Source organism: Lampetra planeri, chromosome 8, assembly GCF_965212315.1.
Source record: "Lampetra planeri chromosome 8, kcLamPlan1.2.h2, whole genome shotgun sequence".
Classification (NCBI taxonomy): domain Eukaryota; kingdom Metazoa; phylum Chordata; class Hyperoartia; order Petromyzontiformes; family Petromyzontidae; genus Lampetra; species Lampetra planeri.
Window position 1 is genome coordinate 7,688,886 of NC_136114.1, and position 27,823 is coordinate 7,716,708.

The following is a 27,823-nucleotide window of genomic DNA, read 5'->3' on the forward strand; positions in this document are numbered from 1 at the left end:
TGATAGTGGCATTGTTTTTGTGCTGTTCGCCTTTTGACGTTCTCTGGTCTGACACTGGTGAGACTAGGCCACAAAGAAGGCTGTCTCTGGTGTAGGCCAATCAGCTTCAAAGACAATGCATTTATTATAAGAGCATGTTTTTTGTTTGCATGTTCACCACAAGTTTCGCGTGTGGTTAATGCAGACTTGAATCGTTGCCAAAATGTGTGTTTTTATTTGGCGTTTGAACATCTTGACACCTGTTTTATTGCCAGAAAGGGTGAAACATATTCTTATTTTGACATGGTTATCCCTTGGCCTGCCGATGATCACCCCCAATCCTACCCCCTGGCAAATGACCCACGACAAAGCGGGGAGCGAGAATGACGACCCCACCCCCTCCAACCCCAACGACCCGCCCCCCACAACCACCACCCCAACCCCCCCACCCCCACCACCTCCACCCCCACCCCCTCCACCCCCTCCAACCCCAACGCCCTCCACCCCCCCACATCCACTACCCCCACACCCTCCAACCCCCTCCACCGCCTCCAAATCCACCACCCCCTCAACATCCACCCCCTCCACATCTACCCCCTCCAACCCCCCTCACCAACCCCTCCACCCCCACCCCCTCCAACCCCCACATCTCTCCACCCCTCTACCTCCACCACCCCCTCCACATCCACCCCCACCACCTCCCCCCACCACCACCCCCACCCCCAGTCTGTGTGACGCCACAAACCCGCGGCCATGGCGGCGTCTCCGCTGCGTTCCCCAGCGCCGCAGACTCCCCGCTCCAGGAGGGACGACTCCTCCTCGTCCTCCTCCCTGCTGGGGAAACTCGGGGGCACCCTCGCCCGCAAGAAGAAGTCGAAAGAAGGTGAGGAGGAGGAGGCAGGCAGGGACCCAGCAGGGCCGTCGTCGGTGTTACCGCGTGTGCGTCTGTGTGTGTCTCTGTGTGTGTGTGGTGTGTGTGTCTGTGTGTGTGTGTCTGTCTGTGTGTGTTTGTGTGTGTGTGTTTGTGTGTGTGTGTCTGTCTGTGTGTGTCTGTGTGTGTGTGTCTGTGTGTGTATTTAGTGGTGCTAGCCACCCACCCCCTCGTGTAACCGTTCCGGCCTTCATAGGTGCTCGCTAACAGCACTTGCCCCTACTGTCTGTTAAGGCTACGCGGGGGATCTTTGTCTTCTGTGTGCCTTTGTTGCATTGAAACTGGGAAGAGCAGCGGAAGAAGCCGGACGTGGTTGTCTCAACTTTAGCGCAATTCATTCATTGTGCGGCATTCATTCATTCAATGTGCCTCGGTGTGTTTCAACGTGTAGTGTCAGACTACTGGATGTGTCTGTCTGTGTGTGCTTAGTACCGCAGATGTGTTTGTGTGTCGTATTCTTTCATGGGACTTAAAGACAAATACGTCAACAATACAAGTGTCGTCGTGGTTTTGGTTCCACGAAAGCACAGCGGTGTATCGTGTAGAGGAATCCTAGATGCGCACATTGTACCAGTGTTGAACTTATTGTAAATCTGCTGCTGAATGAAGACCATCTCCCCTTGCGCTGTGAGGGGAGCGGTGGCGCAGCGGTTAGCGCTACGAACCCGGTCCTGGGCCTCCCCTAGGTCGACTCAGCCTCAAACGAGTACCTGGTGCGGTGTGTAGGGAGACAAAGGCTGGTGGGCGTGGTGCTGGCCACCCACCCCTTGGTGTGCCGTGCCGGCCTTCATAGGTGCCCGCTAACAACACTTGCCCCAGCAGTCTGTCACAGGTTATACAGGGAGATCTTTGTCTTTGTTGAGGGTTGTTTGACCGTACAGTGCTTTTACTACCCTTCCCACCTGGGGCAAGGAGTGGCCAGAGCTTATTCAGATTAAACACTTGCCACTGATGCCAGCCGTGGCCAGGAATTCAACTCGTGTGCCTGGGGTCAGAGGGCAGTGCGCCAACCACTGCACCACCGCTCTTCAATATTGATGTTTCTATGTATTTATATACAATCCAGTGTTGTATGTTATTTGTGACAATTACCTGGGTGGGCAATGCAGGAACAATACAAATACTCGCGTGATTAGGATCCTGATATAAAACAATACAATTACAGACTCACACAATGTCTTATTGTTGATACATCCGTCAGTGCAATGCATAACAAGCACACTGTTGCTTTTGGTGTAGAGATGTGATCATGGATGTGTTTAAATTAGTTGTATTAGTTTGTTCAACTTAAAGACAACACAGGGACAACACATGATCTAGTCTTGTTTGATTTTGTTTCGTAAAAAAACGGAATTGCAGTATGTAATGTCTAGGATTTACTGATCCTTAGATTAAGCATGTCATTTTATCCAGCATAGAGCACGTAATTTCTTTAATTGCAGGTACAGTATGTTCATTCAAAGTGATATATAGTCAAGCGTTTAACTTCATGACACAGTACAGGAGAAAACAAACTTAGTGTCAATAGGTTCCATAAACGAAACATTGCCTCTAGGAAGGATCGATCCACAGATTAAGCATGTCATTAATAAAATAGAGTGCCTTTAAGTAAGTTATAAAGATTTTGATGAGATATGTATTCCAAATATAATTTGAGAGTTTTTTTGTTTTCAATGTAAACAGTGATAGATATTTGAGTATCTGAATCTTAAGTTTAAGACCAAATTGTTGTTCAGCTATACTTTAATGGTTATTTTGGGCTGATTTTATTACCCTTTTATGCTGTACTGGACTTGAAAAAATACGCTTTGCGTCTCTATAAGTTCATCATCATCAATAGCAGCTAAGCTCTATACTGCTGGATGAAAGCCTCAAGTCCTCTTTAGTGTGTTCACTCATTTGACTGCAATTCCATCACCAGTCTCAACCACCGGCCTTCATCACTTCCAGTGACGTCTTCTGGCCAAGCGAACTTTACCTTTCTTAAAAGTCAATTACTCTAACTTGAGTATTTTCTAATTTGTCCCTCTTTCTATATCTCAGTTAACAGTACAAAAGCGTCCACCCCTCAAAACTGCTTGGCATACTTTTGAGCGTTTCTTTATTTTTTTGTCACTGTCCACGTTTTAGTACAATCCACAGATCAAATGTGAGCCGTCTTTACGTCACAAGGCAAGGGATTTTGAAGATTTAAGTACATACATTATTAATTTAACTGCTCTTTATTAAATCCACGCATGGATGAAGACCTCCCCCTGCCTTTCAGTCATGGGGTTGTTTGACCAAACTTCACTATGCTAGGTGGTGAATGGAATTCGGAACTCTAAAAAGTTGCATAAAGCACCTTACCTGGATTTTCCCGTCATACAGGACCGTACTTAGTGTTTAAAATGATAAACTAAATTCCACGTAAGCTGTTAAAACCAGCACCTGCCGAGAGGCAAGGCCAATTACCTACGGGGCCACACAAGAGGGTGCCATCTTTGTGAAGGGCCATTTGCTTGGAAAGAAACGTAGTATCAGCTGTAAACTTAATGGGAGGGGTGAAATACATTTAAAATACTTGAGACAGCAGATGTTGCGAATGAACTGCGCGTTTGGAGAGTGCTGTCCTTCAAAGTTCGTGCTTGATGCCATGGAGTTCTGACTTCGTGAGACAATGTCAGTTGAGGGGCTATGCTTGCTTACCCCACTAAAACGTGCTTGTATACATTTGCTGCCGTGTTTTCAAATGATAAAGATGCTGCTGTTCGAGGTGTAATAGTTGGCACACTGGACTTTTAATCCAGAGGACATGGGTTCAATTTGATCTCCCGGAATGGCATTTGAATCGACTCACCTCTGTCCACCCAGGAGCACATTTCACAAAGGCAAAATACACGACCCTCTAAGAGAACCCCTCTCTAGTGGAGGCCCTTCTGTCAACAGTGGCGTTAACAAATGCTTGGGCAGCATTGATATTCAGGGCCCTCTCGGTACTCAGTGGGGTCCCGTGTACATGGGGTGAGGCAACGTAGAACCCAAGAGACGGATTTGGAGAAAGGCATAGAGACACAAAGGGACACTGAGAGATAATGTACACACAGGGAAAGACATGAAGAGAGACAAAGAGAGACATGGGTGGAGACAGACACGACTGTGTAACAACCGGTGATTATGCACGTGGTTGTATACATGCGTGTATGGCATAGCATACACGTTTGACACTGAGATGGTAATACAATAAGAACTGATGTGGCATGAGACGCGTGTGCATACATCACGTTTACATTTTCCATTACTTTACCAAGCTAGGTTGCGAGCATCTGCTCTGCTGAAGCGGCATTCACCATGGCAGGTCTCAAGAGGGATTGACAGCCGAAGCATCATGCGCTACACCAGTGGCTCTCAAAGTTTTTTGCACCACGGACCACTCAGCCGATGCAAATATTTCCACGGACCACCTAGCCCCCTCATCCCTAGTGACAAACACATTTGCTTATCTCTCTAAATGCCAGTAATACAAAATGATGAATATTACCGGAACATAAAAACATTGTTGTTGAATGCAGTGATAAGGTAAAAAAAATTGGGTGGGGGAGGGGGGGACATTTAGATCGTAGGGTTAGGGTAGTTTCATCAGGGTAGTTTACTTAACTTAATTTTTTAAAATTAAATTTCACAAGTAAAATATTAATTCACATGCATCACAGCCCCGCGGACCACTTGAAGGACCTTCACAACCCACCGGTGGTCCAGGCACCACATTCTGAGGACCACTGCGCTACAACAGATGATTCACGGCTGGACTCGCTGCTCACGACAATGGCAAACTGCGTATATGCCGTACCCTGCTGTCTAAGCAGATTTTCGTTGGCATGTCAAGTTTAATCCCACATCCAAGGCCCCGCATGGTACATTAGGTAACTCTTATTTGATGAATTAGGGTAAGGCATATATCCTGCAGACCATGGAAAATTAGCATCAATAGAAATATACAATATTTAGAATTCCCTTTCCAAACTTTAATAAAATACACAATACTGTATGGAACAAGTAAAGGTAAACTGACAGGAGTGCATGCTACAATATGTAAATAAAGTTTGTTATTCTAAAAATAATAGGCTGTCCATAAATTAAGTTAAGTACAGTACTGTCGTAAGGATTTTATACTCAATCGGCTGAATAACAAAACACCTGAATGGATCATATATAACAGTATTTAATTATTTAGTTTTGTCATTCAACTGCTGGATGAAGGCTTCCTATGTATGTTGAACTTGTGTAGGTTGAACTTCCTTCAAACCGTACATAGCCAACTGTGCTAATCGGAGGTGATGCCATGTCAGTCATTGGCGTTGTTTGGCCATACTTCATCATTCTGGTCGGTGCGAGTTCGTGAATGACGAGGCCGAGGCCAAAGACCGGTTCGGATTTTACTCCCCACCAATGTTAGCTGTGGCTGGCAATCGAACTCGGTTTGCCGGGCTGATAGCGCGGTGCGCTGACCACAGCACCACCGCGCTCCCACATAATGGCCAGCAAAATATGAACATTGCTCTTGACTCTCTACGCTAGGGGTGTAAAGACGGATCCCTACAGTGATTTGATTCATTTCCGTGATGCGGGTTTGCAATCTGATTCAAGAATCAATTATATTTTAACATTGCGTTGAATGGCAGCCCCCCTAATGGCTTCAGGGGTCACGTGAACCCATTGCCTCTAACGAATCGTATGGAAAATCAAAGCCATGGATTCGTAAATTATTTAAGTCATGTGTGCTGAGCCATAGCATTTCTATTCAATGCACTGAATGCATGTGATACCCACACTGTATAGTGTAGATTGATGTTAATCTGAGTGCAAGTGGATTAGCCAATATTGTGGTCAAACCGTTCAGACAGTGCAATGAGCCCTCTTTATGATCAAGCTGCAACGAATTGTGCAGTAGCGATGGTGGTGGGGGGGTATGCATGCATCTGGCTCCAGATCAACGAACGCGCAGCTTCGCCTGACACTGATCGAATTCTGTCATCACACGAAACATTTCAAAAGTAACCATCATGTCACCCAAGATGAAAATATTGTGGCTTTGAAGAGCGGATACGTGTCTCCTCCTCCCCCCCCCCTTACGATTGTCTGAGTAATCGGTACATCACAGTCAAGGTTAGCTGGAAGCGGAGCGGACGTAGTTTTTGAAGCACCCCTTGGGGACAGTCGGCAGTTCAAACTTTGCGTTTTGCGGTTTCGTCTCTGGGCGCTTGTTGAGGGCGCGTCTGGCCTTGCCAATATTGGCAGCCGCATTGCGGGAACCGCCCAGGCGAGCGCCAGCTTCTTGGTGCATCGCCTCCCCCGGATCGTCAAGGTTACTCCATGCGAACTCGCCGCCTCCTGCCAGCTTCCTCTAATGGGGCTTTAAAAATACGTTTTATTTAAACAGTGGAATGAAAACGCACATTGAAAACTGCTGAAACGGTGAAGTTATTTTTTCTCCTGGCTTTATACTTTATTCGAAAAAGAGTGTTGCTGGCTGGCTGGTGGGAGGCACACGTCGTCCAAAGGACGCGTTCAGGCTGCTCGTCATTAACACAAAATAATGTCCAGTGGGCTACGACTGAGCAATTTCAACCTGCACCAAGCTTTTAATGGAAACACATGGGTGACTTGGTTGTTTGATAACATTTATAAATCTTTGTTCTTTATCTGCCGCTCATAATGTTTAATTGATAGGCTGTCCTTGAATACTGTAGCCGGTTACAATGAGCAGACTGTCGGTATTTATTTTCATTTGCTTAATCAGCCGGATATGCGTGGTGGGGCCAAGTGTGGGTACTCCTACCTTTCCAAGATGCCTGGCCAACAGCGTGGACAGAGTGGGCTCAAACATATATATTTTATGTTTTTACGCTTTTTTTATTTTGTTTTTTTGTGAATGTGCGGCAGACCTCAGCAAAAGGGCTTCAGAGCATCATAGTAAAATGTATACAAAATAAACGCCGCACATCTGCAGTTTACCAACATATCCTCAGACATGAGTAGCATTGTAGTTTCTTTCTCAATGCGAGAATATCGGTGTTCAGGCGCAGTTCTTCAGGCAGAGCCGTTCAAAATCTTGAGGGCCAAGGACTGAAAAAGGCCGAGCTCTGAAACGTTCTCGCCCTCTCCGAGGAGGAGCTCTTCAGAGCTTCCTCTCGTGGCGTGAGCAACAAAGTGCAGAGCTGCACCTTCACCGTTCGTTATTTTTAATTAGTTGTTACATTTTAGGTGGGTTTAATTAACTATTTATGAAAAAATTATAATTTTGGTTTCCAACGTATTTTTTTTTCGGTTTCAGCTTGCGGTATTTTAATCACGATGTCTGTGTGCTTTCAATAGTAGTAATTTGGTACTGTGCTGTATACTATTAACTTAAACACTTTGCTATGAAAACGCCTGGCAAGTCATTGTCACTTATAGTTGTCAGCTACTGTCGTGTGTGACATTTATTATTCCCAGATATAATGTTTCTGTTTGTGGTAATTCTCCCCTTAATGCCAATGACTACCCACGAGTGAGGGAGGTTAAAGCGTGGCTTTATATCCACGCATTTTAGAAGTTGCATGTAAGATGACATTTTGAAAACATCCAGTCGGAGAACAGGGAGGGCATCTTCAAAGCTAAGCTCTCGGAGGCTCTCGCCGTTCCTGTTTCTGTTCTGAAGCTCCTTTTGCAGTGTTCATTCTCTACAATGTAAACTCTAAACCGCGCGATGCTCGTTTTTTTTAGCACTCGCCCAGCGATAAGTGTGGTCAGCTGCCGTCGTGTGTTTGATCTGACACGAGGGTGGGAAGAAACTTTTGAGTGGACGGTGAAATGTGTCTCACTTGTGTTTTCTCTGCACGCAGAGCAATCATCCCATTTCCTTCTTGGAGAGTGGTCCGCAGGAAACGGGATCCCTAAATCATTCCCAGATTTCCTACAATTCTGCTGAACTGGCAAAGTAAATTCAGAATCGTGACCCGCATGTTAAACCCGGGTGTTTTATTTCCCCTTCCCCCATCCAAAAAGTTCCATTTGCCAATGAAAAGCTCAACAAAAACCCACACAGTCTTCAAGATTATCAGGGGAATGCCCACAACAAGAGAAATAATTAAAACACTTTCTGGTGTTTTATCACTCTTGTGTTTTACGTCCATGGCGCATTTTCAGGTTGTACCACGTGTTGGGGTGTTCGTGCTGGGATCTTCTTCAGGAATTGCTGAACAAAGTTTTCCACCGTGTGGACCTAAGTTGAATTCCTGGCCCAGGCTAACATCACTGGCAGGTGATATCTGAACTGGTCCTCGGTACTGCCACCCTTTACCAGCCCACACCAACCAGCATGGCGGGGTTTTGAAAGCTCCCAGAATGTGGAGTGAAATGTTGGACAATCTCGCCGAACAATATGCGGAAACAACCCTCAAACGAATTAGGGAACTGTGCAGCACGACAGCAGAAACCTACGCAAATAGTAGAACTCATCTGTCTATTGTCTGTCGTGTTCTTACTGCAGTATATCGGCTTTTGTTTCCATGGCAGCTCTACCAACATTATTTCTTGTTTAAATACGTCTGCTCCCCTTCGATAGCTGTGGATTATACGCGTGAGTGCGATCCACGGTGCAAACCGCAAAGTACATATCATTCCTGGCCGCATCACTTGCAGACACCCCGGTATCTGGAGGGGCAGGCGTGGCCGTTGCTGCTCGCTTTCCCAGCCGTTTTATCCCACAGTGGGCATACGAGCCTGGGCGTATACTTCCTGGCAGCTCACACTCACAGGGTCCCCACACTATAAAGAACCATTCGCTTAATTTCCCAGCTCCTAGCCTCGTGCTGCCTTGCGTCGCGTAGTCCGTAGCTCGGTGGTGCCCTGCGTGTCCAAGATGAACAGTTTGTTTGGTGGAGTGAAGTCCAAGGGGGCAGGTAAGCTGTGGCTTGCAGAGGCCTTCATGCGGCACGCGATACATCAAGGCTGCTGATGATGATGGAAGATCGGCTTCGCCACTTGCTGTTAAATGGAATGAGGACCGCTGTTAAGGGATAAAGTTATATTGCTGCATTTTGATAGTTAACATAAAAATAATATAATGACGTGTTCAAACTGGGTGACTAAGCTTAATAGTTGTCTGAGCCCAAGCAATAGATATGTTTTGAGTGGTGTTAAAAAAACGGTTCCTGTGGAGAGGAATCTACAAAAGTCAACAAGAGATGCTTGGTTGTATGTATGCATGTTGAACTTATTTCGCCATGTACATAGCCAACCGTGCTCATCAGAGGTGTGGGAGATCTACTGATTGTAATCTACTGTCTTCGATTTGTACTGTAATTAAACAATAACACATTCATAGTGTGTCCTCAACATAAGTACGTGCTAGCTATACATCATTCACATTTCTCATTTTCGGAGACTCATTTAATAGATTTAACCTGTGCTTACACAGCACGATGGGAGCGGTGCTGCAGTAGTCCATGCAGTGTGTTCTAAGCCTGCCCAGCTACGTTTAATTCCTAGCCATGGCTAACATCAGTGCCAAGTGCCGGGGCAGTGGTGATGCACGCCTGTAGTCCAGCACTGTGGAGGCAGCAAGGGTTGGTTGATCGCACACAAATGTTATGAAACCTTCCTTTCCCCGCAGGTGTCTAGTAGATCTCATCCCCACGCTCGCCAAGGGAAGGCAGTACAGGAAGTGGACTAATCACCATCTGTTTTCATTTGTATAGGGATAGAGTTGCCCTCTCGTGTGCGTGGGTTTTTCGCTGGGTGCTCTGGTTTCCTCCTTACTCGTATCAGCCAATTAATGCTGAGTTGTGTTTATATTAAACACAACTCAGCATTTGTACTGTAATTAAACACAACTCAGCATTAATTGGCTGAAAACGTCTTATAATAAAAATACAATGCAGGACCCTCCTGAAAAAAAGTCTTATGACTCAGTGTGGCTTCCATGGATGAAGAAAGAAATTATATGTATTATATATTAGACTATTATTATTATACGATTCATTATTATAGAATCTTCACTGGTCCTGGGCACCACCCCTTCACCGATGACAATGACCAGCATGGTGCAGTATGCTTTAAACAAAATAACCCGTGACTGAAATGGCATGGGGGGGGGGAGGAGGTCTTCATTCAGCATTATTTAAATTATTATTCCAGTCGTTATTTAATATATGCTATGTTATCGTAATTGATATCGAACAATAAGTTTTTCTAGTCACCTGCTTTGTGGTGGGTGAATGGTTCGTGTTCACCGTCCGGCGCTCGCCAGCATGGTAAAGTAATGATCAAATGACCGCCACAACCCACATGGCATGGGGAGGCCCTCATCCAGCAGTGCATTCATGAATGAGCTGCACATGCACATGTATGGGTTGGTAGACTAAACGCACTGTTTAGCTACGGTCAACCTGCGGCGTGTACTCCGTACTTTGACATCGCTTTCTATTTGTGCCCACTGCCCCGTCTCTCTCTCCCTGCCCCGCGAGCAGTGAACGAGCTGCAGGAGGAAGGAAAGAATGCCATCAACTCGCCCCTCTCCAACACGTTGCCCGACATCCGCCCGGAGGACACGTTCCTTGGTGCGTAAGTGAATCGTCTGATGTCGAGCCGGCCCAGCTAAATGCCTGCCAGCCCAGTGGCAGGAGCTATGCAGGGTTTAGGCGGTGCAACTGCACCGGACCCCATGAGCAGGTTGGGCCCAGGCACTGGGCCGCCAAGAGGGTGGGAGGGGGGGACGGGGGAATTGGACAGGCGCCCCATGTCAGTGTGGAAGAGTAGGCAAAATAGCCTCTGCAGGGGGCTCTCTAGAGCTCTGTCTCGTGGAGAGCCTCCAGCAGTGTCGTAAACAAGGAATTGCAGGGCTGCATCTTTACTGTTTCAACGTTTACGAGGGCCCATGCCAACCACACACGGCTACTTGTGCGGGTCATACCTCCAGTCATCTCCAGGGGCACAGAAACGTATGTGTGTTGTCCCCTTATATAATTGTTTTTTTTTCCGGGTAATCCGGTTTCCTCCCACGCACAAAAATGTTCAAAACATTGGCCAAAAAATCTCCAACAGGATCCTGCTGACAAAAGGTTTGTGCAGACTCAGGCTTTTAATTGTTATATGAGCAGATGTCTATCATGATTCATAACTTGTCTCTTTTCTGTTAGATCGTGTTGATATGATTATAATTTTTTTCTAATCTTACACCACCCGAAAGAGTCACTAATCACGTGGGCAAAAATGACAATTTATTTCATTTATTAGCAAAATTGGAATGTTCAAAAGGAAGCAAACTGATCCTGTTTTGTGGTGTTGTGTCATTGCACAAAACGTCCTTCTATATCTTTTGCAAAGCAGTGCAACCAGTCATGTTATAAAACGACCCACAGAAGCAGATATCACCATGCTACCTCTGAGATCCCTTCACTTTGCCACTTGTACTTCGAGTAGAGGCCAGCACTTTTCCACCTGGTTTGCATATGAAAGTAATGTTCATCACATTCGAGGATTTTTTTTATCATCAGAGCTGGAATTTAGAAAAAAAATAAAGTGTGGAACAAGGTTTAATGGCATAGGTTTTTACTGGTAGGAACCCACTAGTTCCACCAGCCCACAGGGGATTATTGTGTCCGTCCGTCGTGCAGGGAGGGGCTAGGTGGGGAGGGAGGGGCTGGGTGGGGAGGGGCTGGGTGGGGAGGGGCTGGGTGGGGAGGGGCTGGTCACCCCGTGGTGCCCTTATAAAACTCAACGTTTAACCTTCTCACGCCAGCTTGTGCCCGCCCTCACAGTCGGCCATATTTGCGGAATACACTACGCCGCCGTTGACCCTGGCGATTGACCGAGCAACCCAACGTTCCTACCAGCTCCCTCCGCAGGAATGTGTTTGGTCATTGTGCTGAGACCATCAAGTAATTGCACTTGAAGACCTGGTTTCAGTCAAGCAAATCTTCGATTTGAACCGAGAATCTCACCAGTTCTGGCCGATTGGTCTGACCTCTGAACCACCTGACCTCAACAAGAATGTATAGTTGATCTCTTGATACTTTGAAGACTTTTTCAAAGTCTCAAGAGGAACTGCAAATCAAAGTACACATTTAACCAAAAATAAAAGTATTTCAACCATAAATGTATTTACTTTTATGTTTGATATACTAAAACTGTCCTCTTTAATATTGAGTACCAGTGGATTTAGAAACATTACTAGACCATATTCTGTGTAGTTGACGACCTATTTTGTCTCCGACCAGTGTTTCATTCACACCCACCTGACTTATTTGGCTCGTGTGGCCAGCATGGAAGTATTGAGCTGAAAGCATTCTGGGAGAGAGGCACACCCCTCATCCTTGATGTGGGAACTACCTGTGTGTGAATGCCCTTCTCTTAAGTTATACCTCCATACCTTCTGGATGGCAGAGTCCTCACAACCGGCAGCACCCGTGCTCACCAAAGAGGGCGATGGAACATTCCATTTGCTGGAGTGGTTTATTTAACGAGTCAAAGTCCTCTCTGGGGTGCAAAGCTTACAACGCAAGCTATGCAGCCTGAGTGCAAATGACTGCCCACTGCTATTGCTGCTGTACACTAAAGGAGTAAACATTAACCCCCTTACCCCTCCCCTCCCCCCGGGGCGTTATGATGAATTGCTGAGAATTATGATAGCGATTCAATTATGTAATTTATTCTTAACATTGCGGTACATGGCAACACCTGTGGTGGCTGTAAGGGTCGGATGAACCCATAAAAGCATGCAATATAAATGAATGTGAATAAAAACCATGGCTTATTTATGCGATTCAATGCACGTATCGGGACCTTGGTAATTCTATTTATCGATGCATAGTTACCATGCCCCTATGTAAAACTATAAACTCAACTAATTTTATTTGACCAGGTAAGGCCCACTGAGCTACATAGCTCTTTTTCAGAAGCAACCTGGCCACAAATGATAGCTCAAGAAAGTGGCTTATCATGTAGAAATCTGTAGCAGCCAAATACTCTAAACGCATGGTTCTAAATGTGGAGGGAAAAACCTGGAGGACTCGTAGAAAAACCCACACGACCATGGGGAGAACATGCACACTCCAAATATCTCCTGTATACCAGGCGAGGTAGTTAACATCTCACTGCTGTTGCGCCCTGTGTATGTATGTTGAACTTTTTTCGCACCTTACGTTGCCAATCGCGCTAATCGGAGGTGCAAGGGAAGGACAACAAACTAGGCACAAAAAGCAGTTCTAAAGAAATAAGTTGTAAATCTACATTTTTTCAAAGTACACAGCTGTTCCAGTGGCTCCCTAATATCAGAAGGAAGAGTGAATACCGTATATTGATTCTTAACCGCAGTGCGTGCGGATTAGCCCGCATTGGGGACAAGCCATTCGCACGCACGTTGATATCCGCGCTCAGGATCTGATGTGCACGTAGACGGTGCGCGCGTGGCCCCGGTCGTGCTGTTGAAGCGCCGCTGTCTTTCTCGCTCAGAGGAGAACGAGGAGCGCACCATGATCGACGCGCAGTCCAAGAGGGACCCCAAGCTGCAGGAGCTGATCAAGGTCTGTGGAAGCATCGGTGTGTGTACTGTGTTGTAAAGACGATAATTTCATATGGAACTCTCACCGCCTTGTGTTTCATTTATGGCAACTATCATTATTATACAGGTAACATTTTTTTTTTAACTTTTTAACTGTTTTTTTTGTGTAGTATGCATTGATAATAATAGGGTTTTTCCCCTTTTTTGGCAACAAAACTGAAACCTTTTTACGAGGAATCATGTCTGCATTAACCACAATACTTGTGGTCAAAATGCAAACAAAAAACACTGATAATATATGCATTGTCCTTGAAACTGATTGGTCCACACCAGAGACGGCTTTCTTTTGAGCCTCGTCTCAATTGGTGCTACACCAGAGGACGCCAAAAGGCCTAGTGCACTGCATTATAAACCTAGTCACCCGAGTTTAATTCCTGGCCATGGCTGACAACATTGGCGAGGGATATTTTAACCCATCCTGGGCATCCACTTCACCAACCTGCACTGACCAGTTTTGTGAAGTATGATTAAACAACCCCCATGATGGATGTGACATGGAAAAGCCTTCCCCCAGCGGCGCATTCACAAGGGATTAAAATTACGTGTTCGCACACACACATGCACTCACACATCAAATGACTCAATCGTGCATGGAACGCTAGACTGTCGCCGTGAACATTCTTTGGGTTTAATGCAATTGCTAGTGGCTTAGAGTTAATGGCAGCTTTAGAATTCTCATGGTTCAGTGTTACTGCCCAAGGTTCACAGAGTCAGACGAAGGCTACTTTATGATTCTTAGAATAAACTTCTAGAAAGCCAGCATAACAAGTGGTAAGTTTTACACTTTGTGTAAAGAAAAGTACAATCATAGTATAGCACTGCTGCCATTTAATAAAATTGAAAAAACATTCTAAACACAGTATATGAATATAAAATGTTGTATTTGGTTATTGACGGTCTAAAGCACAGACGACAGGCCTTTGTACGTATAATTGCTAACATAGGGCCGGCACTTAATGCCTGCAAGCTAACGCCATGGTGGCCACGTGTCTAGAACCTATGAAATATGATTGCGAGTGACATGACGTGTTTGACCGTGTGTCTCAGGTGTTGATAGACTGGATTAATGACGTGCTTGCAGAAGACAGGATAATCGTCAAGAGCCTCGAGGATGATCTTTTTGATGGGCAGGTTCTTCAGAAGCTCCTGGGTAAGTTGTCTTTACTACTGCGTGGGGTTTCACGTCTTTGGGTCGTGCCGTGTGTTGTTCGTTTGGCATTTCACATGAAAGACCCTAGTTGCAGAAGATCCCTGTTTGATTTTCCACGAATCTCATGGTCCACCCTAAACCGCATTCACTGCACAAATGGCAGATGTGGATACATGATACACAATTTTAAAATGTAAAACTCTCCAGTAGTTTGCGACTGTGGTCATCCAGAACAGACGGTACAACGTATGATGACGCAATGCCCGATCCACAATTATGAAGGAGACAGGGCGATCCACTCCACTGCTCCTGACAGTTATCTGGCTTGACCAGCTGAATGTGAAATTGTTGTTGTTGCTCTGCATCTACATCAGCCGTACGAAAGAAGTAGATGGCATGTCACGCCGTGTGCTGGAAACTTCTTGAAGAATTGGCGTTTCAGTTTAATATTCAATGGTCACATCGGTGAGCTGCACAAACTCATTATCTTCTTACCAGCAGAACCCTGCAATGCAACGTTTCCCTGCTGTCCCGGTGGCAGTATTCGGTATTTAAAATGCTTAATGGATACCGAGGGTATACATTGGGTTCAGATAAACTTGGCCTGCTACTGCCGCTTATTGAGTGCAAGAGCCAAAAGCCGTCATTAACTTTGGACGATTTCCCCTTTTTCTTTCTATTAAAGTGCAAAGCTGAAAGAGATGTTGTATCGCCCCAATAAAATCCCATGTGGTTCCGTTATTTTTGCGTGTCCAATTGGTAAAATAAACAGTGGGGGAGGGGTATAGTGCTGACATGGTGCCTCTGGTGAGATGTTAATACCTCGCCTGGTATACAGGACATCATGGGTTCGATCCCAACCCTGACACCTGTTGTATAATTGGAGTTTGCATGTCTCCGTGGTCGTGTGGATTCTTGTCCGGGTCCTCCAGTTTATCCCTCCACATTTGGAAACCTGTGTTTCGTGTATTTGGCTGCTGTAAATTTCCACCTGATAAGCCACTTCGTTGAGCTATCATTTGTGGCCAGGTCGCATCTGAACTAAGCTGTATAGCTCAGTGGGCCTTATCTGGTAAAATAAAATAGTTTCGTTTATAGTTTACCATAGGAGCGTAGTAACTACGCATCCATCAATATAATTACTAAGGTCGCAATACGTGCATTGAATCACGTAAATAATCCGTAGTTTTTATTCGTACACATTTATATTACATGCTAGTATGTATGGGTTCATCCCACCCTTACAGTCACCACAGGCGGTAAGACTTGGTGGTGAACCGCACTTTGGCGAACTTGTCCACTAGATGGCAGTGAACTTCTGCAGAAGAAAACAAAGCAAAGGCATCCTCAAAGCTTTCCTTGACTTGAATAATCCATTGTAATGGTAAGCGTTTAGGAGTCGCGATAATAATGTTTCAGTCGTTATTTGTAATATGGGTGAGAATGGTTTACGAACAAAAGCCCAAAATAAAATTTTCAAGGGAGATGGAGCATTGGAACAGTGGATCGCACACTGCACCCTGAACCCAGGTGTGGATCTGAGTTTGATTCCCAGCCACAGCGAACATCCATGGCGGGTGATATCCGAACCAATCCTGGCCAACTTCTCCACCTCCCATCCAACCACCTCCTCCCCCACCCCCCCCCCCCCCCCCAACAACCACTTGGCAAACCCGCAATGACCAGCGCGGTGAAGTAAAGTCAAATAACCCCTTCCAACCCACACGGTGTATATATTTCACACTGCAACCTTAATCAGTTAACCGCAGGTGGGGGGGGCGGGGGCAGCAAAAGCACGTGAGACGACTCGCCTCATTTTCTCAATTGGGTCCCGTAGCAGCAACGGTTGAGTCGCCGTCCCTGGCACAGAGACTCCGTCCACGGGGGGGAGAGGAACGCCGGTAACCGCCGGTGCTGCCCCCGCCTGTGCAGAGAAGCTGGGGAAGCAGAAGCTGAACGTGGCCGAGGTGACGCAGTCAGAGGTGGCGCAGAAGCACAAGCTGCAGACGGTGCTGGAGGCCGTGAGCGCCGTGCTGCGGCCGCGCAACTGGAACATCAAGTGGAACGTGGAGCGTGAGTTCACCGCCGGATGCCGCTGGCCAATACGCTGGGACTGTGCGATCGCGTGAGACCGGGACTTTCTTGCTGGTGGTGAAGCCGTTACAGAAGGGCGGGTGGAAAATGTGTGGTCGTTCTTTTGTTTGTTAATGTAATCGTTTAGTTTTTTGTTGGTTGGTTTCAGGTTGTGTATTTGTGTCTGTCATCTTCAGCCGTAGTCTGTCCAGTGCTGCATGAAGGCCTCCCCAAGCCGCCGCTATCACGGTCCCATGATGTATCAATCCACCTAGCACCTGCACACAAGGCAGTTGTAGCTCACATGCATATGTTAGGTGGTGTGATGCCGCCCTTGGTTACTCCGTCATTAGTCTTGACCACAAGTCGTCATCCCTTTCAGCGACATCCTGCCCGATCTATATGATGTATTTATGTTCAGTACATTCTTTAATCCATGTGTTCCTCTTCCTCGCTCTCAGTGTAATATGCCAAGCAGGCATCTCTCCATGCCTCTTTGTGCACTTTTCAGCGCATTTTTATTTCTTGGCTATGCCAGCTGTATAAAGTGGCCTCTCTAGAAAGCGATGCTGCAGTGTGTTTTCGACGTCTGCTTTACAGCATGCTTATAATTCACGTATAATTCACCAGGCATTTGCCAGGACTTGAATCATCGACTTGATGCACACAGACTTAGTGGCAAAACGAATTTGACGACTTTGCTGAAATGGCCACTACTATTTGTGACCACGTTGATATGTCTCTCTGTGCTGCAGTGATTCATTCCAAAAACCTGGTGGGCATCCTTCACCTGCTGGTGGCACTCGCCATCCAGTTCCATGCACCAATCCGCCTGCCAGAGAACGTGTCTGTCCAGGTCATCGTTGTACAGGTAGGAACTCTGTTTTGCTGTAGTAGTAGTAATATTATGATTGTCCTAAGGATGAAACCCTGGTTCTAAGAGACCCGGTATGATATGTCCTGCCTGATTTTAAAACAAGACGTTTAAAATGTTATGCCCCTAAGGATTAAAAAAGTAATCTTTGGTGAGCAAATACGCATTCTTGCTTGCACACGTCTTCCAGAAAATGACTACTGGAACAGTGGAAAGTATTTCAGGTCTACATCATAAGTTCTAGATTTGACGTTTTCGTGACTACAAGGATCCATACTCTTTGTTTTTTTCGGTAAAGTCACGTAGGTAAAAAAATATAAAATAAATTAAAATGAAAACAAATATATTAAATCACGACGTTTCGGAAGCAACACAAGCAACCGTCATCAGGTGTAGACTGCTCCAGCAAAATTACTGAGTTGCTTGTGTTGCTTCCAAAACGTCGTGATTTAATTTATTTGTTTTCATTTTACTTTATTTTATATTTCTTACCTACGTGACTTTACCGAAAAAAAAAAAAACTGCATCATAAGGTTAAGATGCCAAAACCACAACTTGGATTTATGCGTTTGTTAGGCTGGATAGATCGTTTTTTCGTTGGTTTATGTAATTTTTTTTTTATGTTTGTGAAGTACGGTGACATGTTTAATTTACAACCAATGTTGCAGTCGTTCTTGAGAGGGCTATTTTTTTGGATGCTACGTCGCACTTTTTGAGAAAGGCAAAGTCTGATGAGAGTCTAAATGCAGATCCTGTGAGACAACGGGAAGGTTATGAAGTATTTGGCGGCTACATCTTTCCATGCATGCCTTTGTAAAATTATAATGACAGCTTTACGCTTTGTGGGAGTAGCGCATTAGCGGCGGACTTTGACAGAGTGCTGTGTTTCAAGTGGCACTGTGTTAATTTATGCTGCAGCTACCATGGAATACTTATTCATTTAATGAGGTAGTCCTCGACCTCTGGTTGATTTGCTTGCATGACCAATCTTGACTCAAACTAAAATTATCTTGGGCATCAGGGTTCCTGTTTCTTTAGCGCTAAGCTAAGAAACTTGCTTACCAAGTCAATTGTGTGACCCAGAATCATTACTATTATTTAAATTTCATTAATTACGTAGCTTGATGCTCTTTTTAATGTTTCGAGAGCAATTTTTCTCTTGGTAGGTTTTATTTGGTTTTCATAAGGTACTGTGGAATGGCTCATTTGAAAAGGTTGTGTATAAGCTTTTATAGCAAAAAAAACAAACCTGCATTTCTGTGAAAATTAACAATGTTGCCACAGTAAAAAATCGAGAATTATTCATCTGCATGAGCATATAAAGGGTTGATCAACATTTATTTCATTAGGATGTACTCTGCAAGTGTAATTGCTGTGTAGATGTTGCACTGTGTTGGAATCATGGTCGTGCTGAATTTCAAATACAATTGAAATAGCAGTTTTTAGTTTTGTTATTGAATACATGTTTAGATTGTACCAATACATTTTCCCATTCTTCTATTTCATCCCATGTTTTAATTCTCCTCAATTTTGCATTACTTTTTTACACTTGGAAATCGTTGTTGTAGTGCATATTCATGTTATATAAATTATTTTTATTAGTTGTTTTTTGCATTTTATGGTGTATTTAATTTTACCCAGATCTGCCTCAAACAAATGAGTACTGGTCTAATTTTGTAGGCTATTAGTAAACATCTCTTTACTTTCACAGAAGAGGGATGGTTGCCTCGCTTCCCACAGAGTCACAGAGGAGATCACGAGTACCACCGAGTGAGTGAGCGCACGTCACTACACGCGCAGTGCGTTTTAGATTCATATATAGAGCCTCCACATGCAACAGCATATTCAGATGCTACGCAAGCAGTGGGACTTGGGAATCCTCGAAAAAAATGGGCATACTATATTCACCTGGGAATGAAACAATAATGAAACAAAAATTTTACTAAACTATTTTTTTTATTTTCCCAGGTAAGGCCCATTGAGCTATCAAGCTCTATTTCAGAAGCGACATGTCCACAAATGATAGCCCAACGAAGTGGCTTATCACGTGGAAATTTATAGCAGCCAAATACTTGAAATGCATGTTTCTAAATGTGGAGGGAAAAAGCTGGAGGACCCGGACAAAAATCTGCATGACCACGGGTAGAACATGCAAAACTCCAAATATACAGACGTCAGGGTCTGGATCGAACACACGGTCTCCTGTATGCCAGGCGAGGAAGTTAGCATCTTCGCACCGTGGCTTAAACCACACTGGTATTTATTTTATAGAGCAAAAGAGACAGTGGCAGACACAGGAAAGGTAGTCTTGAGGCTGGACTAGAATATGGGCAGGGAGCCTACAGCACGGATGTCTGGAGGAAGGGAGTTCCACACTATGCAGGCAGCAGGAAAGATTGAACCGAGCGAAGGTTGACTGGGGGCTTTTTGGCAGGAAGCCCTGGTTGCTGAAGTGGGAGAGTTCATGGAAGCGAGTAGAGCCAGATGAAAATGCAGTAGTCATTGTGAATTTCTATAATCCTTAAACATTTGTTTTCCAACAGAGACATGACTGGAAAATATGGTGAGTTGTTGAATATAATTTTTTATACATATGCATTCACCTCCCTGTCGTAATTTAATACATTGTTATGATTTGATTCAAGTAGCAAATGTTTATTTAAAATTAATGTTGTGGTGAATATTGCTCCTCGAGTTGCAGCTGGGGTCATGAGGACTCACATGCAACAAATATGAATCAGAAAACTGATTCGTACACACAGAGCCCAATGCATGCATCATCATTCGCGTAGGAATTAATTCTAATCAATTAATCTGCATTGTTACACACCTGGAACTCGTGAAATGTATTTCTGTAATAAACTGGTTAATTATAGCCGTTGCAGGCACAGCGATGTTTGTTTCATATTTCATTTGTCAAAATTCCAGGGCAAATATTACACGAGGACAGTGAATGCGACTAGAGACAAGACACAGGGTAGAAGCACACGGAGAGAAATAAAATCAACAGCAGTTGACCTCATGCACTCGCCGGACGTTTGGCTTAAATGAAGGAAATGTTGTTGGCTGTGATGCTTGACAAGCACGGTGGAGCATTTGAGATCAGATCGGCTCGCGACAGTCACATGTGCTGTGCTGCTTGCGCTGCTTGTGGCTTATCACAAGCAGCGCAGCACACATGCATTAGCACCGTGCTAATCGGAGGTGTGGGGGAAGGACAACAAACTAAAGAGAAAAATAATTTCTAAAGAAATTAGTTTTCAATCTGGATTTGAAAGTGCATAACTCCAGTGGCTTGCTAATGTCGGAAGGAAGAGCGTTCCAGACGGCCGCAGAAGTGCATCTGAAAGTGCGCGCACGATGCGGTGACCGTGCTTGTTCGAAGCTTCACAAGCTCCTAGATGAACGCCTTAGTTACAGTGGGCGCTCTGTGATGCGTGTGTGGCGTGGGAACCCACAGAGCGCGACGCCTTCGACACGCTCTTCGATCACGCCCCAGAGAAACTCAACGTCGTTAAGAAGGTATCCGGAGGCTGCGTCTCGTCATCCCATTCTTCCCGCTCGCCGATTTTCTTCTGGACAAACTTGTGCTTTGACAATTTTTTTGGCCAGACAGATCAAGGCTTTGGCTGCTTAGGCCTGAGCTGTCAGGATAAAACATGTTTGCTTCTTCCTCCTAAACATCCCTTTCCGGCTCGTACCTTTCTGGTGTGCGGGCCCTGATAACATTAATCCGGCACTGATCAAAGGGCAGTGCTGTGTTGTGCTGAGGAATGTTATTTTTACTTGTTTAATTTTTTTTTTTGCAGTCGCTCATCACATTTGTCAACAAGCAGCTGAACAAGTTGAACCTTGAGGTCACTGACCTGGACTCGCAGGTCAGAGTCGTGTTTTGTGTTTTCTATTTCCACTTCGGCCACAACGGCGTCATTTCAGACGTTTCTCTCCATGCGCCACGCATCCAAGCCGCTGTAAGGCAGGGTTTGCGCGTGACTCGCTGGAAGTCCATGAAAACTCGACGAAGGTTTTTTTTGCAAAATACGCGAAGAACATTCTCTGCATTAGGTGTGTTTCTTTTCAATGTTGGGGTTTAACGTACAAGTGTCGAGACTGGGCCATACTTTTTTCCATTTATTTGACTGCGTTCCCCTCATCATCGCTGCTTGTTATCTCCCAGATGCAGTGTTTACATTTATTCCAGGAAGGATTTACTGACACCCATTTCTCCAAGTCCCATGCACTGTGGATGTCACTGCCATGATGTCACTCACTCGTAGACAATCACTGGGTTTCCATTAAGATGTTAGGAGAATACAATTATTTACATGCATTTGTTTATCCACTGCTGTAGGGAAGGCTTCCCCAACACCCATAGAGTGTAAGCGGGGGTTGTTTGACCATACTTTCCCTTGTTGATGAGTGTGTAGTCGGTTCAAATTTCACTCGGCACTGATGTTTGTCATGGCGGGAATGGAACTCATGTTCATAGCGCAGTGCGGGAACCACTGTCGCACCCCTTGTAAATTGAGTGGCTTTCCGTTTACCAAAAGCAAAATTTATTCTGATTAAATGCCCGCTGATGCTAGTTCACTGTGATTTTGCATTGGTTATTATTATAACTGTCTACCTGCCTCATTCACTGCATCCTAAATGCATTCATCAGAGTCAACAGAAAGGAGGTATACATTTTGATGCTGTCCACAAGCAAGATAAGTTATCGTCACATCAATGTTACAATTTTTAATCAAATAAAGCAATTCTTTGGGAAGCAGTGATGTAGTGGTTAGTGTTCTGCCCTATGAACCCAATAATGATGGTTTGATTCCATGCCAGAGCTAACATCAGTCGTGACTGATATCTGAAACGTCCCTTCAACCCATGCTGACCAGTGTGGTGAAGTACGGTCAAACAACCACCACGACCGTCATGGCGTGGGAAGGCATTCAACAAGCAAGTGAATTGACAACGGGTTGTGGAACAGTACTCATTCTGACGTGAATGTCAATTAGAAGCAAAGCTCGTCAATTAGCGTTACCTGATCACACAGCAGAGCGGTGTCGGGGTTGAAGACCAAGGAGACAAGTGGCAGAGAGACATGTCAGGCAGTTGAGCACCGCGAACATTGCCGACCTGTCAGTGTCTTGAATTGTACCTCCCAAAGTAAACCATGAAACTGATATCACGCGCGTTGTCTCTTTGTGCGGTGATAGTTTGCAGATGGAGTGTACCTCGTGCTTCTTATGGGTTTGCTGGAAGATTACTTTGTGCCGCTGCATAACTTCTACCTCACTCCGGAGGGCTTCGAGCAGAAGGTAATACGGTGAAACATACATTTAAATACTCAAAGGTGCATACACAGGCGGCATCGACCCAGGGGAGACCCTGGATCAGTTCAGATATCCCTCGCCACGGGTGTTAGCTGTGGCTGGGAATCGAACCCAGGAGGCTGGGTTTGTAGAGCAGTGCGCTATCCTCTTCACCACCTCTCCTCCCACATTCATACAAAGTTAAAGATTCCCAATATAGCCTGAACAGACTGTTGAGGCAAGTGCTATTAGCAAGCACCTATGGAGGCCGGCATGGCACACGAGGGGGAGGGTGGCCAGCACCACGCCTGACTGATTGTGTTTCTCGAGTGATGATGTTTACACATTGCACCAGGTACTCGGTTTACTCGACCTAGGAGAGGCCCAGGACTGGGTCAGATAATAGTTACTGCTGTTGGCCACAAAACTACGAAGTTCACACACACTACTTGCTGCTCAACAACACAACAACAGTTGTTTATTTCATAATTTATTTTATTATTTATTTTATAAGCTGGACTTAACAATGCTTATCTTACCAAATATGGCCCACTGAGCTATATCACTCTTTTTAAGAGGTGACCTGGCCACAAATGATAGCTCAATGAAGTGGCTTATCACGTGGACATATATGGCAGCCAAGTACTCTAAACGCACTTTATTCTAAAATGTGAGGGAAAAACCAGAGGAGCCTGAGAAAAATCCACTTGACCACGGGGAGAGAGACATGCAAACTCCAAATCAACGTGCGTGAGAGTAGGGGTCGAACCCACGAGCTCCTGCATAGCAGGCGAGGTAGATAGCATCTCGTCACCAGATGTCGAAAAATCCATATCCCAGTCTTGATTGCCAACGTAAGAAAACACGAACGGGGTGGAGAGTTTAGTTTCTGCTGAGCGCCGGTTTCTCTGCCGGCGGCACGATTGGAAATGACCGTGCCGTGTTGTTGTTCCAGGTGCACAACGTGTCGTTTGCATTCGAGCTGATGCAGGACGCGGGACTCAACAAGCCCAAAGCGCGTCCCGAAGGTCAGGCTCCCCTCGCCACTGGATCACCACGCTTTCACGAACGCTGCGCTGTGGTTACCGCATCGTCAAATGTTTAGTTTGTTGCCCTTCCCCGCACCTCCAATTTGCGCGGTTGCGTACGGTGCAAAATAAGTTACTCGTACATAGATACATCAAGCTTTCCTCCCCGAGATGGGGATATTCTTGTAAATGAGCAACACATACAAGTGCAGCCCTCTCATTAACCCTCACTGCAGGATGAGGGCCTCCCCACGAGGTGCGGGTAGCGGGGGTTATTTGACCATGCTTCCAACGCGTTGGTCAGCGAGGGTTTGTGAAGGTGGGGACTGTCGATGTTGGAGCATTAACAGGGCAGAACGATGGCATTTTCTGCAATACCCTCTGCTTACAACGTAGCTTTGCAGCAGCCTATGGAATTCGTTTTTGTTCTGCACGGTGGTTACCGATCAAAGTTTATCTTCTGAGATCTAATGAGATCAGGTCCATTCTGAGTGATTTGGCAGAGACGTGATACACAAACATCCTTGTAACTGAGATATACTCATTGGATGTTCCTGACACAAATAAATTGTGCCAAATATGACAACACCTTTTGACAGGTTGGCCCCTTACACTGATCAACACGTGGATGTTCATGCCCTGGTAAATATTTTGTTAGTGGATTATTACGTGGGTTATTCATCAAGTTTGAGCCACAGTTTAATGAAACACCGCTGACAGAATCACTGACGATATACCTAGATCCCGTCAGATCTCGGAAGCTAAGACAGAGCCTGGATAGTGCTTTGGTGGGTTAACACCATCCATAAAAGGTGTTGTAGGCGGCTGCTGCTGGGCTATGTTGTCAGCAGAGGGCAATATTGAAATTGTTGTTTTACTCACCATCCCATTAAAATGCTCTTGATAAGACATTCCTCGACTACAAGGCTACACAGCCACTCCGTATCAAAAAAGTCCTTTCACTGACTTGCTGTTTTTGGACATTTGTGAAAAAGAGCTTTATAGGTCATCGGATTCCTCCAGTCTTGATAAAGATTCTGATTTTAATTTTCAGAACATCACCCTTAATGTTTTTTTTCCACTATTTTTTTTTATTTTCAGATGTCGTAAACCTGGACCTGAAATCCACCCTGCGAGTCTTGTACAATCTCTTCACCAAGTACAAGCACATGGAGTGAGATGCCATGCTGCAGTCTGACCGTGGAAGGCTAGAATACGTCCCGCCAGGACCCAATGGCCGCTTGCTCGAATGCAGGATTCTCAACACATTTGGTGTCTCTGTGGATTTGTTGTTGTTGCTGATGTGTATCACTCGGGATGCAATTAATGCATTTTACTACTTGATTATTTGTAGGGGTATTTTTGTTTGTTGTTGTTGTTGTTCGTGTTTACTAATTTAAAATGTGCCACATTCTGTCAGCGCGATCTACAATTTAGCAAATACTGAAAATTAGTTGACCATTAGGGCTCTCATGAGGTATATCAGTATTATTAATATCGTTTAAAATATATCAAGATCATGTTTGGGGTTTTATTCTAGCTTTGTAAGCCCGTTGTCGATGAAGCATTCTCATGCCTTGTCATTCAGTGATGTGTGATGGACACATTTTGGCCAGTAATTGTAGAGATCTAACCAATGTCCCAAGCACGTGCTATTTTGTAGCTCCACGCTCTATAGATACACGTGGTTTTGGTTCGTGTTGTTAAATTGCTCTAACGACGGTGCCGCATTTGTTGAGAGATTTATTACATGCAATGAAATTCGGTGAAAATACACCAGATTAGACGTTTTATACAGGCATGACTGTATACCATTTCTACGATCGATACCTATATAGTAATGATTTCGAAATGAGGCATGCATTTTTCTCATCTGATGAAATCTATGCCGTAAAACATAATTTTAATGTCCCCACAAAAAATCCTCATTGAAAAAAATCCCCAACTTAACATTTGCCCACATCGAACATTCTATTTGACTGGGTCCCCTGAGAAACATTTTACTCTATTGGAAAAGATGGAATGGTAAGTTCACCTTATTTAAACGTCTTCCCTGTATTTCATCGAGGGGTTATGCACTTGTTTGATGTTTCCCTTTTACTTCAGTTCGTGTGCATTCCATTGGGAGACAAATGCCCAGTCATCTCCACTCAGCCAAAGCTGAATGTTCCTCATTTTCTCTGAAGGCTCGTCCACGCTTGCGCAATCAGTTGCGCAACCAAATCGCTCTCGAAATCGCCATTTACAGTTAGCTCCACTTTTTTTTTATCGTTAGCTCCACCTACACCGTGTTGTTGAAACGACCATCTTTGCGCACGTGGTGAAATACGTCACTCAAAAAAAAATCCGTCTCTACTTTGAGCAACCGGTTGCGCAACTGGCAACTTGCATGCGACCGAGTTGCGCAATGTCGCTCGGCTGTGGATGGGCCTCAAGGCACCTTTTGTACTGCGCTTCATGCGCTGTGTGAAGGTAGCGGCCAGCACCAAACAGAGTTGCTGTGAGCAGAGGGCCTCTCTCAATATGACTGCTTGCAGTCATGAGACATTTGTTCAGCTAAATCTAAAGAACACCAAATAAGTAAATAATGCTGATTACCATATAATTTGCCAAATACGCACGAAAGGTAAATTTCCACTGACCGTCCTGACGAGCGCGGTTGAATTTGCACACAGTCACCGGCATAAATCAAGAGCCAGTGCAGTGGTGCCACGTGGCATATGTGTGAGCTGTGGGCCATTCTAAAATTGCTATTTACATCTGTGAAATCCCATTGCTGGCTTTTGATGATATAATGTGATGGGAATTGAGTTGACAAAGAGTTGTGGGAAATGCCTTGGTTGCAGATGCTCAGTGACCGCTGCCAGGTGTCTTAGTTTGGGGACGTTGAGTGGAATTTGCCTTCCTTACGGAGCTCGTGTTACAAAGAAAATTGCACCCCGTTGCCTCGATGACGTTTCTAAACGCAATGACGATGTGCCTTTAAAAGTACGGGTCGCTGAGCATCCACTGCTGCCCGTTTATCAGGACTTTTGGTGAGATTTTTTGTTTTTAACGTTTACAGGTGTATCCATGATTGCCATATTTAAGGATGTTGTGCTCCAGGAGTGGCAAGAAATAAAAAAAAATAACAACCAGTGTATTTATGCAAACCCCTGCAATGTTTCTGTTCGAAAATTATGCACTAAAAAGAAACGAGTAATATGCTAAACACTGCTTGGTTGGTAGGTACTTGTGATTGGTGACCCTGAGGAAGACACCAGTATCAACATCGCAAAGTCATCATATTCCAGTGCAGCATGTGACGTGATCTGTGCTTATAGTCTTAACATTAGTAATAAAAGTGACTACTTTGGTGTTTGAGCTGAGGGATTCAGTTTCAATGCTGTTTTTGAAGAAAATGATTCGTGTGTGTGTGTCATGGTCCATGTGGGGAGCGGAGACGCTATGAACGCAACGACACGGGTTCGATTCCCGCTCACGGCCAACACCAGTGACTGTTATCGGAACTGGTCCTGAGCCTCCTTCTAGGTTGACTGAGCCTCAAATGAGTACCTGGTGCAGTGTGTAAACATTTCGACTGAGGAGACAAAGGGAGTGGTGCTGGTCACCCACCCCCTCGTGTACCACGGCAGCCTTCGTAGATGCTCGCCAACAGCACTTGCCCAAAAAGTCTATTAAAGGCGACATGGGGGGAAATTGTCTTTGAAGTTCTATGTAAATGAAAAGCAAAAGACAATCATTGATGCAAAAATAATGAGCTCTTTATATTTTCATATCGACCATTGATTGGATATATGAGCCCATTATTTAATGTTTACGATACAAGGCAGTGTTAATACCAAATATGATGAGGCATGTAAACAATATGGTGCGCCACTACTGACACACTTCCTTTA

At 45.0% G+C, this 27,823-nt stretch overlaps 1 protein-coding gene across 2 annotated transcripts; it reads left to right on the forward strand.

The window, feature by feature from the left end:
* The first annotated feature begins 690 nt into the window (after positions 1–690).
* LOC144720260 (beta-parvin-like) lies at positions 691–27,287 on the forward strand. 2 transcript variants are annotated; one of them, XM_078596849.1, is made up of 13 exons: positions 691–862; positions 10,402–10,491; positions 13,385–13,455; positions 14,541–14,643; positions 16,576–16,716; positions 17,472–17,587; positions 19,302–19,360; positions 20,134–20,153; positions 21,051–21,112; positions 21,400–21,468; positions 22,801–22,902; positions 23,852–23,924; positions 25,026–27,287. In XM_078596849.1, the coding sequence occupies exons 1-13, from the start codon at positions 733–735 to the stop codon at positions 25,100–25,102; spliced, it is 1,113 nt and encodes a 370-aa protein (XP_078452975.1). In that variant the 5' UTR covers positions 691–732; the 3' UTR covers positions 25,103–27,287. The 2 variants fall into 2 exon arrangements, with proteins under 2 accessions (XP_078452975.1, XP_078452976.1); XM_078596850.1 differs by lacking the exon at positions 691–862 and adding an exon at positions 8,704–8,832.
* Positions 27,288–27,823: the final 536 nt, after the last annotated feature.

Excerpts from the sequence above, each read along its gene's own strand:
- LOC144720260 (XM_078596849.1), top strand. The coding sequence starts at position 733 with ATGGCGGCGTCTCCGCTGCGTTCCCCAGCGCCGCAGACTCCCCGCTCC. Across the intron at positions 19,361-20,133 it reads GAGATCACGAGTACCACCGA|AGACATGACTGGAAAATATG; the intron begins GTGAGTGAGCGC and ends GTTTTCCAACAG. Across the intron at positions 21,113-21,399 it reads AACTCAACGTCGTTAAGAAG|TCGCTCATCACATTTGTCAA; the intron begins GTATCCGGAGGC and ends TTTTTTTTGCAG.